Raw genomic sequence first — 18,978 nt, 5'->3', positions numbered from 1 at the left:
GGTTCTGCTCGGTCACATGGCTTCTACAGTTCATGTGATTCCTTTTGCCAGACTTCACCTTCGTATTCCTCAATGGACACTGGCATCCCAATGGCAGCAATCAGTGGATCCACCAACTCGACTGATTTCCATAACTCCTTCATTGCGGAAGTCTCTCCGTTGGTGGATGCTCTCTTTAAATCTTTCCAGAGGCTTGCTGTTCCACCCTCTTCCTCATCAGAAAGTCCTCACAACCAACTCATCAATGTACGCATGGGGAGCTCATGTGGACGGTCTTCGCACTCAGGGTCTCTGGACTCAAGCAGACCGTCGGTGTCATATCAATCTATTGGAACTCAGAGCGATATTCTATGCTCTCAAAGCTTTTCAACATCTCCTTCACGACATGGTGATTCTTGTACGTACCGACAAACAGGTAGCCATGTATTATGTCAACAAACAGGGAGGGATGGGCTCTCACTCCCTCTGTCAAGAAGCTCTGAAATTGTGGCATTGGGCAATTCTTCACAACATCTTCCTCAGAGCTGTTTATATTCAGGGTCAACACAATTATTTGGCGGACAAATTGAGTCGTCTTCTACAGCCTCACGAATGGACACTCAATTCTCCTACTCTTCGCCAAATCTTTGCCCGTTGGGGAACTCCACAGATAGATCTGTTTGCGTCACCTCTCAACTTCAAACTGCCTCAATTTTGCTCCCGCATCTATGCCCCTCAACGTCTCGAAGCGGATGCGTTTCTACTGGACTGGAGGAATCAGTTCCTTTATGCTTTTCCTCCGTTTCCTCTGATTCTCAAGACTCTAGTCAAACTGAAGTCAGAACATGCCACCATGATTCTGATAGCTCCTCGGTGGCCCAGACAACCTTGGTTCTCCCTTCTACTTCAACTCAGCACCAGGGAGCCTCTACTTCTACCAGTATTTCCCTCTCTACTCACGCAGAGTCAAGGATCCTTGCTTCATCCCAATCTGCAGTCTCTACATTTAACAGCTTGGTACCTTTCTGCATAACAGACTTTTCTCAATTCTCTCCGTCTGTTCAAGATATCTTACTTGCTTCCAGAAAACCATCAACTAGACAATGTTATGGCCAGAAGTGGACTAGATTCTCTGCTTGATGTTCTACACGTCACTTGCCACCCAGATCTTCCTCCTTGACATCCGTTCTGGACTACTTACTCCATTTATCACAATCTGGACTTCAAACTACATCTATTCGAGTCCATCTTAGTGCTATAGCTGCTTTTCATCAGCCTTTGGATGGAAAACCCCTTTCTGCACATCCTATCGTTTCTCGCTTTATGAAAGGACTTCTCAATCTCCATCCACCGCTTAAACCACCTCCAGTTGTTTGGGATCTCAATGTTGTTTTAGCTCAACTTATGAAACCTCCTTTTGAACCGCTTGACAAAGCCCACCTCAAGTATCTCACTTGGAAAGCTGTGTTTTTGATTGCTCTCACTTCTGCTCGAAGAGTCAGTGAGCTACAAGCTTTAGTTGCAGATCCACCCTTCACAGTTTTTCACCATGACAAAGTGGTCCTCCGTACTCATCCTAAATTCTTACCTAAAGTTGTTTCAGAATTTCACATCAATCAGTCTATTGTTCTACCTGTGTTTTTTCCAAAGCCTCATTCTCATCCTGGAGAAGCCGCTCTTCATACCTTGGACTGTAAACGTGCTTTGGCTTTCTACCTCCAACGCACTCAACTTCACAGAACATCTCCTCAACTTTTCATCTCATTTGATCCAAACAAGTTGGGACGTCCTATATCAAAACGCACAATCTCCAACTGGATGGCTGCTTGTATTTCTTTCTGCTACACTCAGGCTGGTCTTCCTCTGCAAGGTCGAGTGACGGGCCACAAAGTTAGAGCTATGGCGGCATCTGTAGCTTTCCTTCGATCAACTCCCATTGAGGAAATCTGCAAAGCTGCCACTTGGTCCTCGGTTCATACTTTCACCTCTCATTATTGTCTGGATTCCTTATCCAGGAGGGATGGCCACTTTGGCCAATCTGTTTTGCAAAATCTTTTTTCGTAAATTGCCAACTTCCCTCCATCCCTTTTTACTTAGCTTGGAGGTCACCCATGTGTGGGAATATGCTGCCTGCTTGTCCTGGGATAAAGCACAGTTACTTACCGTAACAGTTGTTATCCAGGGACTGCAGGCAGATATTCCCACAACCCTCCCACCTCCCCTGGTTGGCTTCTTGGCTAGGTATCTGAACTGAGGATCCTCTCAGGAGATGCGCCCCCTAGTTCGGGCGGGAAGGCACGCACGCATGTGCAGTACAGTGCTCGAAAGATCGAGATCTTCAAGCAAGTTTGCTTTCGAGGCTGTCCGCTGCGGGGCTCCGTCGGTGACATCACCCATGTGTGGGAATATCTGCCTGCTGTCCCTGGATAACAACTGTTACGGTAAGTAACTGTGCTATATGGTGATTCTTCACGGCATATAAGTTGTGCAGCAGAAGCTGGGAGAAACTGGCATGTGATGAATCCTCATCAGAGGGGAAGAGTTTCAGTATTAGTTTACCTAAGGTGTCATTTCAGAATAAGTAGGAGAGCATGACTCATTGAATTCTTTCCCCCACAACTAGCTGCAGCCTTGGCTTGAAATTGACCCCCACTTTCTCATAAAAGGACTCCTAGGGCTCCATGCTCAAAATTCTGGTGCAAAAACTGTGAACTAGCTCCCCTAAACCAAATATCCAAAGCAAATGAGATGTGTATGCTAGTAAAACAAGGGGGAGGAACCTGACTGCCACATGCACACAAGAGCTTTGCTTACTGTAAAACTGTGCACATGCACCAGGCAAAACAAGAAGTGCGGAAGAACATTAGTACCCTTCCCCTGTGCTGTGAAATATAAGTGCCCCACCCAAAAGCAGTTTAAATCCCCTTAGAGCAGTGGTCTCAAACTCTTTGCAGGGCCACATTTTGGATTTGTAGGTACTTGGAGGGCCTCAGAAAAAATAGTTAATGTCTTATTAAAGAAATGACAATTTTGCATAAGGTAAAACTCTTTATAGTTTACAAATCTTTGCTTTTGGCTAAGTCTTAATAATAATATTGTACTTTATAGCTAAAGAGACATATGATCAAGAAACTTTTATTTTACTTTTGTGATTATAATAAACATACCAAGGGCCTCAAAATAGTACCTGGTGGGCCGCATGTGGCCCCTGGGCTGCGAGTTTTGAAGACCACTGCCTTAGATGCACAAAAGCTCAGGAAATCAGGTACCAATGTCCACCCTCACCCTCAGTGTTGTTTGGACGTGGAGATGTGTGTTTTTACTCACTGTCAGCACTACAGGTTGCATAGACTCCTTTTTATTTTTAAAAGAAGCCAAAACCCAGCAATTGAATATGAAAATGCAGAAGAAATACTCTCCTAAAAACTAGGGCTATACATCAATTACAATTCTTAATCACATCAAATTCCCCCTCACATTTTCTCCTGTAGTGTAAAATATAGAAAGCTGATGTAAATTCTCAGATTTGACGTTTCAATTACTAAACTAGAAATAAAATCATTTATTTAACCTTTATCTGTGATTTTCTGCTTTTCTTCTTCTTGGGTTTCCTATCAATTTGGCATTTCTTCTCACCCTATATCAGGGGTGTCAAAGTCCCTCCTCGAGGGCCACAATCCAGTCGGGGTTTCAGGATTTCCCCAATGAATATGCATGAGATCTATTTGCATGCACTGCTTTCATTGTATGCTAATAGGTCTCATGCATATTCATTGGGGAAATCCTGAAAACCCGACTGGATTGCAGCCCTCGAGGGACTGATAACCCTGCCCTATGTCCACCATCCTTTTGTCTGCGTTCCTATCTGTCCTGTCAAATATCTCCCTGCCTCTATGCCTCCCTCACTTCTTCCACATTCTGCATCTGCCTTCAGTGACCTTATCATCCTCTATATTCAGAATTTCTGCTGTGTTCCTTTCTTGACTTGTCCTGCATTTTCACCCTGAGTCCATATCCCTGTGATCAGCATACCCCTCCCTTGTCCAACACTGTCTTTTTGTGCCCCTGTCACTTCTCTGTCCAGTGTTGCTCTTTTGTGTCCCTAAGCTCCCTCTGTCTCCCTGTTCCTCCCACATCCCCTGCCCTGGGCCATTATCCCCTCCCCTCCCCAAGTCTAGTACCTCTTCTTGGGACCAGTGTTCTTCCCACTCTCCTGGGTCTAGTGTCTTACCCCCCTCTTCCTCTTATCCAGTCTGTCTCTCTCCCTTCTTTCTACCTCACCTCTGATCCAGCATCTATCCATCTCCCTCCAACTCCTAGATCCAGCACCACTTCCTGTCTGTCCTCCTGATCTAGCAGAGCAACACCTCTTGCATTTCTCTATCCCTGGGTCCAGCACTGCTCTTTCTCCTCCCCCCTCCCCCTATTCCCAGTTTCAGCATGTCCCCTTTTCTTTCTCCTCCCAGGTTCCATTGTCTATTTCTCTCCCTCCCTCACCACCCTTCTGTAACTTTTCCTTGTACAGTGGTGCCTTGCATAACGGACGCCTCGCACAGCGAACGCTGCGCACAACGAACTTCAGGTCTTGCTTCCCACAACGAACTTCGTTTCACACAACGAAGTCGCCCGAGCTGCATCCTTCCGCGCAGGCACTGCGCTTAACTGCCCTCTCTCCGCCTGGCTCCCATATTTTAAACCCCCCTGCCGCCGCTGCTGCATATTTTTAAGCCTCTGCCGCCACCGCATATTTTTAAACCTCCCCCCGCCGCCACATATTTTTTTAAAAAAGCCACCACTGCTGCAACTTTAATCTCACCCGCTCACTCGTAACTGGTGGTCTAGCAAATTTCCCAGCCAGAAGCGCAGAGATCAAGAGCAAGCCTTCTGTGCTACTGCCTGGGCCTGCGCTGATCTCTGAATGGCTGCAGTCAGCTCTCGCGGGACTCACAAGAACTAACTGCAGCCATTCGGAGATCGGCATGGGCCCACACAGGCGTGCAGAGGAATTGCTCCTGATCTCTGCGCTTCTGGCCTGTACGCCACTGGCTGGGAAAGATGGGAGGAATTAAAAAAGGTACCGAGGGGGGTATGTGGGGGGTGATTATAATACACAGCAAGGATCAACAAAACCCCTGTCTCCCCTCCCCTTAACATATATCCCCTCTACTATCAAGAAAATTGAATAAGCCAAATTATTATAGAATGCTACACAGAAATATCATGCTAACAGAATACCACAGTCACACATAGCAGGAATAGGGTTAGGGTAGTGCAACTAAGGCAACTGTCCCCCCTGGTCAAAGAGAGCCGTAAGCCTCTGCCTGGACTTTGCAGTCCCCAGTTGTGTCTAACACCAGCTCTAACAAGATAAATTTATCTTTTTTTATGTCATCTTAGCATATTTTATGCTACAGAACGAATTATTTTTTTTAACATGTATTGTTATGGGAAAACGCGTTTCACATAACGAACTTTTCGCATAACAAACTTGCTCCTGGAACCAATTAAGTTCGTTGTGTGAGGCACCACTGTATCTCTCCAGCCCTGGTCTTCCCCCATCTCCTTTTCTTCCCCCTCACAGGTTCCAATGTCTGTCTGTCCCTCTCTCTCCTCCTTCCAGGTTCCAACATCTGTCTGTCTGGCCATCCTCCTCCCCACAATCCATCTAACTTTTTTTTCATCACCTTGGTAGCTGCATCCATAACTCCTTCCTAGTTCTGGTGTCCCTCCCCCCCGCCACAAGTGACTCCTGGTTGTTCCAAATCTGCCCCTCTCGGGTTTCTGCGGCGGTTCCACCCGGCAGGGAGGGGCGGACCCTGGACAAGTTTGGCCGTCGCCTCTATTCTAATTCCCTGATGGCCACCAGGGTACTAAATTATGCCTTCACCTTTTCCTCATATCTGCGTGGTATGGTGAAGGACCTTCCTCAATATCGTGACTCCCTACCGGACTCCCAGAGAGCAGGATTTGACAAGTTTATGTCCAACCTGTCTCAATTGCGGTTGTACCTCTTCCATGCGGTGTACGATGCATTTGAGCTGGTTTCGAGGGTGTCGGCCTTCGCAATGGCCATGCGCCGTCTGGCCTGGCTTCGCACCCTCGATATGGACCCAAACCTGCAGGAACGTCTTGCAGACTTGCCTTGTGTGGGGTCCGAGTTATTTGACGAGTCCTTAGATGCGGCGACCAAACGGTTGTCGGAACAGGAGCGCTCGTTAGCCTCCCTGGTCCGCCCCAAGCCTAGGCCCCCGCCGCAGAAACCCTTCCGTCCTCCGCCGCGCCGATACCCTCAGAAGTCTACCCCGGCTTTTTCTAGGCCACCGCCGAGACGTCCATCTCAGCGAGGCAGAGGGGGACAATCCCAAGCCCCGGCGCAGGGTCCTTCCAAACCCGCGCCCTCCTTTTGACGGGCTGAGCGGAAGGGGCGGGTTCCCCTCCGCGATCTCACAGGAACCCCTTCCCATAGGGGGGCGTCTTCGGTCCTTCTATGTGGCTTGGACCGAGATCACATCAGACGCTTGGGTGCTCCGGACCGTCTCCGAGGGCTACTCGCTCAACTTTGTGTCCGCACCACCGGATCAACCCCCGGGGGCTGCCTCTTACAACCGAGCACAACTTCCCATCCTTCTGGCCGAAGCCAGGGCTCTGTTGAAGCTTTGGGCGGTGGAACCGGTCCCCAAAGATCAGCTGGGGAAGGGGGTTTACTCCCGTTACTTTTTGGTCCCAAAGAAGACTGGGGACTTACGCCCCATTCTGGATCTCAGGAAGCTCAACAAATTCCTGGTCCGGGAGAAGTTTCGAATGCTGTCTCTCCCGATCTTGTATCCTCTTTTAGAGGAAGGGGACTGGATGTGCTACCTCGATCTGAAGGAAGCGTACACCCATGTTCCGGTGCACCCCGCCTACCGGAGGTTTTTACGGTTCCAGGTGGGAGACCTGCATCTTCAGTACAGGGTCCTGCCCTTCGGTCTGGCCTCGTCCCCTCGAGTCTTCACGAAGTGCATGGTTGTGGTCGCAGCAGCTCTGAGATCTCGTGGGCTTCATGTATTCCCGTACCTGGACGATTGGCTCATCAAGGCCCCGACCAGGGAGGGGGTTATCTCAGCGACCCGACAGTCTATCGTCTTCCTGCAGAGACTGGGGTTCGAGATAAATTTTCCCAAGTCACAGTTATCCCCGGCCCAGTCTCTTCAATTTATAGGCGCAGTGCTGGACACTGTGCGCCTGCGCTCGTACCTCCCACCTCCGCGGTTGGAAGCCTTGGTGCGGATGGGCCGTCTGATCTCTCAACTATCGGTGGTGTCGGCCCAGCGCATGATGATGCTGCTGGGCCACATGGCATCGACGGTCCACGTCACTCCCTTCGCCAGGCTGCACCTGAGGATTCCTCAGTGGACCCTAGCTTCTCAGTGGCGTCAGGATCGCGATCCGGTGTCTCGTCTCATTACGGTGACTCCTCCTTTGCGAAGATCGCTACGTTGGTGGACCAACTCTTCCAATCTGTCAGGGGGTTTACTGTTTCTCACCCCTCCCTTTCGCAAGGTTCTGACCACAGACTCCTCGGAGTACGCGTGGGGAGCCCACCTCGACGGTCTTCGGACGCAGGGCCTATGGTCTGCCGAGGACCGTCGTTGTCACATCAACGTGCTGGAACTTCGTGCCATCTTTCTGGCGGTTCGAGCGTTCGACCACATACTGCAAGATCAGGTAGTCCTCGTTCGTACGGACAACCAAGTGGCGATGTACTATGTGAACAAGCAAGGTGGGACGGGTTCTTGGCCCCTCTGGTCGGAGGCTCTTCGCCTTTGGGAGTGGGCGGTCTCCCGGAACATCTTCCTTCGGGCGGTCTACATCCAGGGAGAACAGAACTGTCTGGCGGACAAACTCAGTCGGCTTCTGCAGCCGCACGAGTGGTCTCTAAACACCGGAGTCCTGCGCGAGGTTTTCGATCGCTGGGGGACGCCGCAGGTGGATCTGTTTGCCTCTCCGGAAACCCGCAAACTGCCCCTGTATTGTTCTCGGATGTACTCCCGGGACCGTCTGGAAGCAGATGCCTTCCTTCTCGATTGGGAAGGGAGGTTCCTGTATGCGTTCCCTCCTTTTCCTCTGATCATGAGAACGTTAGTGCGTCTCAAATCGTCCGCGGCCACTATGATTCTCATTGCGCCTCGGTGGCCGCGTCAGCACTGGTTCTCCCTGCTGCTTCAGCTCAGTACCAGGGATCCTCTACTTCTGCCTGTGTTTCCTTCTCTGCTGTCTCAGAGTCAAGGTTCAATGTTACATCCCAATCTTCAGTCATTACACCTGACAGCTTGGTTTCTTGCTCCTTAACTTCGCCCTGTGTGTCTCAATCTGTGAGGGAGGTGTTGGAAGCCTCCCGCAGGATTTCGACCAGGCTTTGTTATTCACAAAAATGGACCAGATTTTCCACCTGGTGTTCTTCTTTCCACCTGGATCCTGTTTCGGTTCCGGTGTCCTCAGTCCTGGAATACTTATGGCACCTGTCGCACTCTGGTCTGAAAACCACATCTGTGCGTGTTCATCTTAGTGCCATTTCGGCTTTCCATCAGCACCTGGATGGATGTGCTCTTTCGCTCCATCCTTTGGTGACGCGTTTCATGAAAGGGCTACTCAGGGTTTGTCCCCCTCTTAAGCCTCCTCCCGTCGTGTGGGATTTAAATGTGGTTTTGGCTCAACTGATGAAACCTCCTTTTGAGCCACTCGACAAGGCTCTTTTGAAATTTCTGACTTGGAAGGTGATTTTTCTGATTGCTCTCACATCCGCTAGACGGATTGGGGAGTTGCAAGCTTTGGTTGCGGACCCTCCTTTTACTGTGTTCCATCATGATAAGGTGGTTCTCCGCACACATCCGAAATTTTTACCAAAGGTGGTGTCTGATTTTCACCTCAATCAGTCCATTGTCCTTCCTGTGTTCTTTCCGAAACCCCACTTCCATCCTGGCGAGACGGCGCTTCACACGCTTGACTGTAAGAGGGCGTTAGCATATTACCTTCAACGCACCAGGTCTCATAGGAAAGTTCCTCAATTGTTTTTGTCCTTTGATCCTAATCGATTAGGGCATCCTGTTTCCAAGCGCACTCTGTCTAACTGGTTGGCTGCTTGTATTTCTTTTTGCTATGCTCAGGCTGGTCTTCCGCCCCCGGGTCGAGTCACGGGGCATAAGGTCAGAGCGATGGCAGCCTCTGTAGCTTTCCTCCGTTCTACACCTGTGGAGGACATATGCAAGGCTGCCACTTGGTCTTCGGTTCATACATTCACTTCCCACTACTGTCTGGACACATTGTCCAGAAGCGACGGCCGGTTTGGCCAGTCGGTATTGCGTAATCTATTTTCCTAAATTGCCATCTTCCCACCTGCCCTTTTTTGGTTGGCTTGGAGGTCACCCACATGTGAGAATATCATGCCTGCTTGTCCTGGGATAAAGCACAGTTACTTACCGTAACAGGTGTTATCCAGGGACAGCAGGCATATATTCTCACAACCCGCCCGCCTCCCCGGGGATGGCTTCTTTGCTAGTTATGGAACTGAGGACCACGAGGTGGGATGCGCCCTCTAGTGGGCGAGAAGGCATGCACATGCGTGGTGCAGAGTGCAAACTTGAAACTTCAATCAAGTTTGCTTGAAAAGCTGTCCGCGCTGGGGCTCCGTAGATGACGTCACCCACCCACATGTGAGAATATATGCCTGCTGTCCCTGGATAACACCTGTTACGGTAAGTAACTGTGCTATATTGTGTACTTGATGTAAGATGAATAAATGAATAAAGAATTTGGAAAAAAAAAAAATTTTTACTTTCAGACCCCCTCAATTTTCCCATAGGAAAATTACAGTTCTGTGCAGTGCCTGCTTATCAGCTTCCCCTGCAGATGAAGTGAATGGAAAGAACTTCTGCCTCAGAAATGTCTCCAAACGACTCCAATCTTGAAATCTTAGGGCTGCCAGTCAGACTGACCCTGACCGAGACCTCCACACCCATAGAACCTCAATTCACTATGAGGGCAGGGAATATGCAGCCGGCACTTTGATACCCCAAGGGTTCTTACACAGGGCATACTGCATTAAGCCTCTGAAAAATTCAGAAGACAAGCACACAAGGCAAGCCCTGAAGTAGCACACAACAGGCTGGCTCAACCCGAAGGACTGCCCCGAGAGCTGCAGTCCAGCCTTGTGGAACCTGCATCCTTTCCCAGGCAGAGAACACTTAAGTAATGGGTCTCAGGCACTGAAGCCATTGAAAAAAGCCCAAACAAACTTTCCCAATGAAAAAAAGAAAAATTAAGCAGAACAGATCAGAAACACCTCTGCATGGTTCACTTGCAGAAGGAAAAAACTGAAAGGGGCACTATACTCCATTGGCAATGAGGAAGGTTCTGAAAGCTACGAGAATCACACAAATGCAAGACCAGATTTGCAGGTTTGGTTTGCACACTTAACATACGGACTCCTGAGGAGATGTAACAGAATTCCAGATAAGGCAGTCACATTAGAGGCAGGTGGGCCACACTGCTCCTGCCACAGATAAAATTGCAGGATGCTCAGCTCTAGTGCAATTAATTCAGTAAATGTCAAAGCTATAAACTACAGAAAAACCCAAACAGATTATATTTAAATTTTTATTAACATGTTAATAGCCTAATTACTTGGCAAATTCTTCCATATAGTTTATTCCAATGCACGGCACAGGAAATTTATTTAAATAAAACACATGAAATTGTATATATATCATTCAAGTCAGAACAAGTTTACAATATTTGGCATAACATTTCATAATCAATGCAGGAAATATAAACCTTTAAAAATATTCTTTTGTACACATACAATCATTTTAAGGTCAATTTCAATGTAAAAGGGATGTTTTTGGAAGCATTTGCAACATTTTACAAAGTCAAACTTATGAATGAAATAACTTGTGGCTTTGCAGTTACAAAAATATTTATCTCAAGACAAGATTAGGACTTTTCTCTTTTTTTTTTAATGTGCTTAATTCCTTACTTAAAAAAAGTAATTGCACTTAAAAATAAGACACTAAAGTCATATCAAAACCACTTTGTCACACAATGCCATTTTTAATAAAATCTCTGCTGTTTTTATTTACTTAATATATGACGGCTTTGACCCATACTAACTGATCTCCGAGGCCATGGTTTATTGTTGCATATGGAGAATGACAAGGCATAAGACAGCAACTAGTCCAAGAGCTTGCACACCAAGGAACCACAGCATAACACAAAAGAATAAAATAAGCACAGGTTCTACAGTCCGTTCACCAAAGTACATCCTTGCAAAGCCTGCGCTGATCATGATTTTGTTTATTTCCCCAAAAAGAGTTCCCAGTTTTTTATAGTCATCTATAACTTGATCTGTGATGTCATTACTTTGCTCTTGAGTTACCTGTTTGGAGAAAAAACCCAAAAGATTTAGTGTGTTAGACAGTCAAATGCATCTGAATATACATCATTTTTGTAATAACTTGCCAAAATATTATAACTATTATTTCTCGGATACACCACCTGATTACACTGAAAACTGACAACTGATTTGATGAATAGAAAAATACCGGTACCTCAATCGGGGTTGCAGACCTCTGGATTTCAATGGCCAAAAATAGTTCTGGTTTCAAGTATAACCACAATGAATATTCAATATACAGTATACATCTGGTTTAAGAAGGGCTTAATAAAAAAAAAACCACCACTTTTATACTCTAAGGGGCTCTTTTACTAAAACAGCAAGTGCTAACAGACAGTGTGTGCTAAGTGGCCCATAGTTACAAAATAGGATGCACAACATTTAGGGGAAGATTCTCAAAACCCACCGCACCTATAACGATGGTTGCTAAACCGGTTCCAGCCAGTTTAGCATGGAAGTATAGTCAAACCGTGGTTTGCAAGACGAGCAAAATATTCTCACAAATCTTGCCTCGCAAACTGAGCGTTGACTCGAAATGCAAGGCATCGCCCCCCCAAATCCTTAACGCGATCGGGCACCGGCACGCAGCACCAACCCACAGGACGTGCCCGTGCCCAAAGAGCCTGCCGCTGATTCTGCTGGGCTTTGAGCATCTGCGAGAATTTCGGAGAGAGCGAGAACTAGAAGGCCTTGAGCATGCGCGCAGATGCTCAAGGCCCAGCACAAGCAAGAGGGAGGATCTTCGGGCACCGGCCTGTCCTGTGCGTTAGGTGCCAGATAGGGGTAAGATATTGTGTGTGGGTGGGTGAGTGGGGGATGCCAGATCACGGAGGGGGGGGGGGGGGCGACGTGAGCCAGGGGGATGCCGGATCGTTGGGGGGGAGCAGCACCGGTGGCCTCAGGGGTGGGGGGTAAGGTGGAGCAGCGCCGGTGGCCTCAGGTAGGGGGGGAACGAATCAAGCGAGTTTCCCTTACTTCCTTTGGGGAAACTCGCTTTGACATACGAGTAAAATGGTTTACGAGCATGCTTCTGGAACAAATTATGCTCGTAAACCAAGGTTCCACTGTATATCAGCTGTGCTCGATATTTTACTGCCCTGCAATTTATGTAGCCAATAAAGCAGCATAATTAGCCTTATCTTGTGTGTGTGGGTATCTATTTGTGTGCCGTGAAGTGCTGACTACCTAACGAACATGGCAGTACACCAGGGGTGGAAGCACACACTGTGGCCTCAGGGGTGGGTGATCGTTTTGGGATGTGGAACGAATCATGCGAGTTTCCCTTACTTTCTATGGGGAAACTCGCTTTGATATATGAGCACTTTGGTTTACGAGCATGCTTCTGGAACTAATTATGCTCGCAAACCAAGGTTCCACTATATTCTACAGGCCACATCTACCGTGTTTTTTTCTGAGCAGACTCTGACTCTGCCATGCAAATGTATTACAACGACGTCATTAATATTTAAACAATCATTCGAGGCTATTCACTATTGTCCTACATTTGCGGAAAAATTTTCCAGCAGATCTGAGCAATCATAGCCTTACTTTCTGGTCAATGCCTGAGTGCCAATTGGCACAGGCATTGACAGAAAAGTAAGGCTTTTGACAGCTCAGACCTGCCAGAAAACTTAGTCCCATCCCCCCTGCCGCCAGTGATGCCCATCCCCCCTCCGATAACCCTGTTCCTCTCAGTCCAAGGCCAGCCGGAGGGATGCCTACTCCCTCCAGCCAGCAGGCCTGCCTCTTCAAAATAGCAGGCCTTCCCCTCCTCGATGTATCCTAGGATTAGCCAGGGAGGGGTCCAAGATTGATTGACCTAGGCATATAAGGTCCCTCCTATGGCCAATCAGAGCCTTAGGCCCATCTCTGGCGCATCCCAGGATGCACCAGGGAGGGGAAGGCCTGACATTTTGAAGCGGCGGGCCTGCTGGCCGGAAGGAGTAGGCATCCCTCTGGCCGGCCTTGGACTAAGAGGTATGTGAAGGGGGATGAGCATCTCCGGTGGCAGGAGGAAGTGGCCATTCCTCCTGCCAGGGGGGTTGTCGGGGGTAGTTATCACTGGTGGCGGGAGGGAGTGGGCATCCCTCCTGCCAGGGATGTCAGGAGGATGGGGAACCCAGCGGCAGGATGAAGTAGGCATCCTTCTTGCCATGCTTTAATTTGGGGTATTTTTGTTTTAATGCACAGGTGTATTTTGTGCGTGTGCTGATTGCCATCACTAGTGACTTGTCACATGCAAATGTAGTGAACCTCATTTACATGCACGGGTGGGTTTTTGAGAATGACTCGTCTTTTGCAAAACATTATATTTACGTCAGCCAGTCAAATTTTACCGTGAAATTTTGATAATCTTCCTCTCAGTGTGCACTAAGCTTCAGAAAAATGGAGCTACTTACCTGTAGCAGATATTCTCCGAGGACAGCAAGTCAATCATTCTCACAACTGGGTGATGTCATCTGATGCAGCCCACTGCAGATGCTGCCCAGTGCTCTGTAAGAAGCCTTTGACAGTATTTCATCAGCAGTCTAATATCTTGGCTGGAAAGACAATTCCAAGGGGAGGAGGCAGGTTTTATGAGAATGATTGGCCTGCTGCCCTCAGATAACACCTGCTACAGATAACTTCGCCTTCCTCCAGGCCAAGCAGGCCAATCATTTTCACAAGTGGAAATCTCCAGCTACCAGCTTCACTGATAACAACAATGCTAGGACAACAGAGACTTGTAACAGCAAGGCCTAAACAAGCAATCAACCTAAAAACAAAAAGTGGTTTAAATGTGCAGCCTGGAATGGAAATAACAGGTCTAGGAAGGTGAAGTTGATGCTAGACACCAAAAAAGATTCTGTAGTACTGTTTAACCAAACCAGCTGTTCTATTGGGAAATTTTCTCAAGGCTGAAGACCATGTTACAGCCTTAAAAATCCCTCTTGGATAGAGGCTGATCTCATATGGGAAACCAATACAGCCATGATTGACATTGTGAGCCATGACATGATCGTTCAGTCAGCTCAGCTTGGACATAAGCTAAAGAGATGAAGTTTGCCAGCCAATTAGACAAAGTGTGTTTACTGATGGCTATGCCCATCCTGTTGTGATCAAAAAACAAAAAGCTGGGCAGACTGGATGGGCTTTAGTCCACTCCAGATAGATGATTAGGGCTTGCTTGCAGTCCAAAATTTGACGTGCACTTTCACCAGGATGGACATGTGGTTTGGGGAAGAATGTTGGCAGGACGATTAAATGGTTCAGATGAAACTCCGACACCACTGTCATCAGGGACGCAGCAGAGGAAATCAGGCCAGTAGAAGGACCCAAAGCAGCGTGTTTGCTGTGCCTCGGACGCTGCTGGAGCCGGGAGGTTTGTCGGCCGTCTAGTGGTGGGAGGATCGGATGGGAGGGTCTACGGGGGTTTCGGGTGTGCCGGGTAGGGGAGTCGCGGCGTGTTACCTGCCGCCGGTCGTTAGAATAGAACCCTAAGCGCGCATGTGTACTCTTACCTGCCACAGACATACAGATCAGGGAACATGCAGGTAAGAGTGCGCATGCGCGCTTAGCGTTTTATTATAGTAGATTCTGCATATCCTACAGTTCTATGCAGATTACAAATTATTCATGTACTCAATTTTTCCCACATTAACATACCTGGGGCAACCGAGATTAAGTGACTTGCCCAGGGTCACAAGGAGCATTGCGGGATTTGAACCCACAACCTCAGGGTGTCAAGGCTGTAGCTCTAACCACTGCACCACAATCAATCAACTAGAGACTGTACATAGATGGGCTTACTTCCACATGGTGATAAAAAGCACCGACTGCACAGAGATGAACTAGCAGTTTTTGTGTAGAGCAAAAGAGGATCTAGGGCTATGCTCTACAGCAGTGTCTCTCAAACTTTCTTGAGCCAGGAAACACTTAAAGATAGCGGCCAAAGCTTGAGGCACCCAGAAGTGCACGGACGTTGCCGTGATGACACCACGCATATGCATGACATCATCACGTCAACATCCGCGCATGTGCGGAGGCCCTCCAGATGGGCCCTGAGATGTCAGTAGGGGGTGCCAGCAATATACATAGCAAATAAAAATGCTCAAAACTGACACATTTCAATCACTGTATTGAAAATAAAATCATTTTACCTACCGGCGATCCTATGCAGGCTACTGTAATTAGCTTTAAAGGTGAGACCGGGAGGCCAGGAGGGGAAGCCGGAGGACGCAAGATAGAAGGGGGCAACATGCAGGCCTTCGGCGAATCGGACAGCGCTGGTGCTGTACCATGTAGGTAAGTCAGCTGGCAGGGGCCTCTCTTCCTCCTCAGTGTGCTATGGCACACTTGGAATCTCAGGAGGCACAGAGTTTGAGATACACTGCTCTACAGAATGACACGAGGACAGAATAACACGAGGACAAATTAGTCCCTACCTCCCCCATCCCTATTAGCTCTGTCCTTATCTACACAAGCATTCAAGGCTTGTGCAGATGAGGGCAGAGCTTGCAGGGATAGGGACAGAACTCGTGGAGATGGGGATGGAGAGATTCCATATTGCTGTCATACCAGACAGCCAATATAGCACAGTTACTTAACGTAACAGGTGCTATCTGGGGACAGCAGGCAGATATTCTCACATGTGGGTGACGTCATCCACAGAGCCCGGTATGGACAGTGCTAAAAGTATACCATCACTTTAAACTTCTTAAGAAGCTACCCACACTGCGCACGCGCCTTCCTGCTCGACGTTGGCTCTCAGTTTCATAAGCAAGCTAAGAAGCCAACCAAGGAAGGTGGGAGGGATGTGAGAATATCTGCCCGCTGTCCCCGAATAACACTTGTTACGGTAAGTAACCAGGCATTTACCGTATTTTTCACTCCATAAGATGCACTTTTTTCCTTTCCCCAAAAGTGGGTGGAAATGTCTGTGCATCTTATGGAACGAATATAACATTTTTTACACCCCTCCCCCTTACCTTTTTAAATCCCCCTTAAATCCTGGCGGTCCACCGGTGTATCGGCAGGAGAGAGCTTTCCGCGCTCCTGCCCCTCCCTCGCTGGATGGCTGCCTCTATCTCAGGGCCAGTGGCGCATAAGGTAGGAGTGAGCTTTTCGCACTCCAGCCACTTCATGGGGGGGGGGGGGGAATTAAAAAAGGTACAGGTGTGTGTGTAAAAAATTGTTAGTCGGCTAGGATGGATCCCTCCTGTCCTGGCCTACAGGGTACAGGGCACGGTGTTGAGACAGGGTTCAGAGCCTGGCAAGGAGTGTGGGGTTAGGTACAGAGCCTGGTATATTTTATTAACTATACTAGTCTTTAAGCCCATTACATTAACGGGTGCTAGAATAGATGTGTGTGTCTATCTCTCTTTATTTCTTTCTCTCTCTCTCTTTTTCTCCTTGGCCGCTTTCTGTCTTTCTTTCTGTCTCTCTCTTTCCTCGGCTGTCCACCATCACCCCTTGCCTGCTCCCTCTGTCCAGCAGTAGCCCTTCTCCCTTCCTTTTACCTCCCCCATGTCCAGCAGCACCCGTTCCCTGCTCCCCCTGTCCAGCAGCAGCCCCTTCTCCCTTCGTTTTAAGTCTCCCCTGTCCAGCAGCACCCCTTCACTGCTCCTCCTGACCAGCAGCACCTCTTCCCTGCTCCCCCGTCCCTATTCCATGCTCCCCCTGTCCAGCAGCACCTCTTCCCTGCTCCCCTGTCCAGCAGCACTCCTTACCTGCTCCCCCTGTCCCTCTTCCCTGCTCCCCCTGTCCAGCAGCACTTCTTCCCTGCTCTCCCTGTCCAGCAGCACCTCTTCCCTGCTCCCCCTGTCCAGCAGCACCCCTTATCTGCTCCCCCTGTCCAGCATGCGGCTTCCTTGTCGTTTGTGTCTGCCCTCTTCTTCTTTAAAGTAGCTTACTGAGGATCGCGGCTGGCTGGAGCGAACCTCCCAGGCAGCTCTGTACCTCTGTAGCACGTTCCCTCTGACGAGGTGCACAGTGGCCTACGAGGCTCGCTACAGCCGGCCGCGATCCTCAGTAGGCTGCTTTGAAGAGGAGCAGCGCTGTTGGCAGCAGTTGGTGAGGGTAGGAGGAGAGAGTCGCCGGCGTGTTCCCTGCCTCCGTGTTCCAAAATGGAATTCGGCACGGAGCTTCACAGCATGGCAGCAGTGATCAGAAAACCCTAAGTGTGCATGTGCGCTTAGGGTTTTATTATAGAGGATTAGTACACCATTTGGCTCACAATATTTTTTCCTTGTTTTCCTCCTCTAAACCTAGGTGCGTCTTATGGTCAGGTGTGTCTTATAGTGCAAAAAATACATTAACTGTGTGAAAGTCACTGTTAAAATTCGGCTTTTAAAAAGATGTTGTCACTCTGACTAGTTATTTAACACCTAAATTTACAAAGTGACAAAATTTAGCGAATCTAAAAAAGAGCCTGATTTAAGACTGCCTGCCAATATTATTTTTTTGTAGTAATCACCTAACATGCTGCAGGCAATACCAAACACACAAAAGCTGTCCCAAAACTAGCCAGTTACATTTTTCCAGGCTGAATTCTGAAGCATTCACACACTTTGTGTGGGAAGATATCCTTCAACATAAGATTTAGCTAAGCTCCTCAGCAAAACTGCTCAGGAAGAGAAGCAGGTGGTTTATTCAATTAAAAGTACTCTCACGAGACAGATGACTGCACTGGTAGCTGCCCGAGTCAAAAGCAAGGACATGCACTATGACTACAGAGAATTATCAAACTATATAATATTGGCTAACAAGAATGTCCATGCCTTAGAAAATGGCTAGCATTTTAATAAAAGCAAAGTTTGTAAACTATTAATTGAAAAAGGCTAACTTCAGCACAGTTCTCTTGTCAGTGATAGCTTTATCAACATTCCATTTGATCCATAACAGAGACCGATATGAAGGTACTGTAATTAGAACATGCACATGTATCTATTAACTGCTCTACTAAAACAGGACACCGTCATAACTGTAACTCAATTAGGCCAATGTGGGTGACAGCTCTATTTAAAAAAAAAAAAAAAAAAAAAAAAGGGAATTAAAAGAGACACATTGTCAGTTTATGTCTGAATGCTTTTACATTTATGAAATTGGAGGGGGTGGTTAAAATAAATCAGACGCGAGTTTCTTACTAACCTGCTCCCTCTCCGGATCACTCCCGTAGTTTCCAAGAGGCTCAAGTCGCTGCCACTTCCCCTTATCGTCATCGTCGTCCTTCTCTTTTTCCCCGCCGCTAGATTCCCACGCCCTCCGGTACCTCAGCAGCTCTTCCGTGGAGGAGCACATCTCTGCGCTCTTGGTGTTAACAGGATCCTGTACCGCTAATCACCGCCACACCTCGCGCTCCTCCTGCTACCTTCCCACGAGCCTGCGGCCGCGCGCCCTGCTCTAGTTTAGCTAACAGCGGCTGAGGCTGGAGGCGGCAACAAAACCTAGCACGCGCCACTCGGTTTCCTCGCGACTCGCTCGCTGGGTCCCCTCAGCCGACTAGCTCCTGCTACCTCCCCCTCCCCTCCGGCAGCACAGGAGCGCCTGTGACGTCACGTGCGTTTGGTTAGGGGCCGCTGCCTGCGCTT

At 48.4% G+C, this 18,978-nt stretch overlaps 1 protein-coding gene across 1 annotated transcript; it reads right to left on the bottom strand.

Moving 5' to 3' along the window:
- Nucleotides 1-10,600: 10,600 nt before the first annotated feature.
- Nucleotides 10,601-18,925, bottom strand: FAM241A (family with sequence similarity 241 member A). Its single transcript, XM_033955557.1, has 2 exons — nt 18,539-18,925; nt 10,601-11,392 (listed from the first exon to the last, which is right to left on the bottom strand). Exons 1-2 carry the CDS (start codon nt 18,686-18,688, stop codon nt 11,147-11,149), a joined length of 396 nt encoding a protein of 131 aa, XP_033811448.1. The 5' UTR covers nt 18,689-18,925; the 3' UTR covers nt 10,601-11,146.
- Nucleotides 18,926-18,978: the final 53 nt, after the last annotated feature.

This window comes from Geotrypetes seraphini, chromosome 1 (genome assembly GCF_902459505.1).
Source record: "Geotrypetes seraphini chromosome 1, aGeoSer1.1, whole genome shotgun sequence".
NCBI classification, from domain to species: Eukaryota; Metazoa; Chordata; class Amphibia; order Gymnophiona; family Dermophiidae; genus Geotrypetes; species Geotrypetes seraphini.
This window is presented reverse-complemented; position numbering and strand designations above follow the sequence as displayed.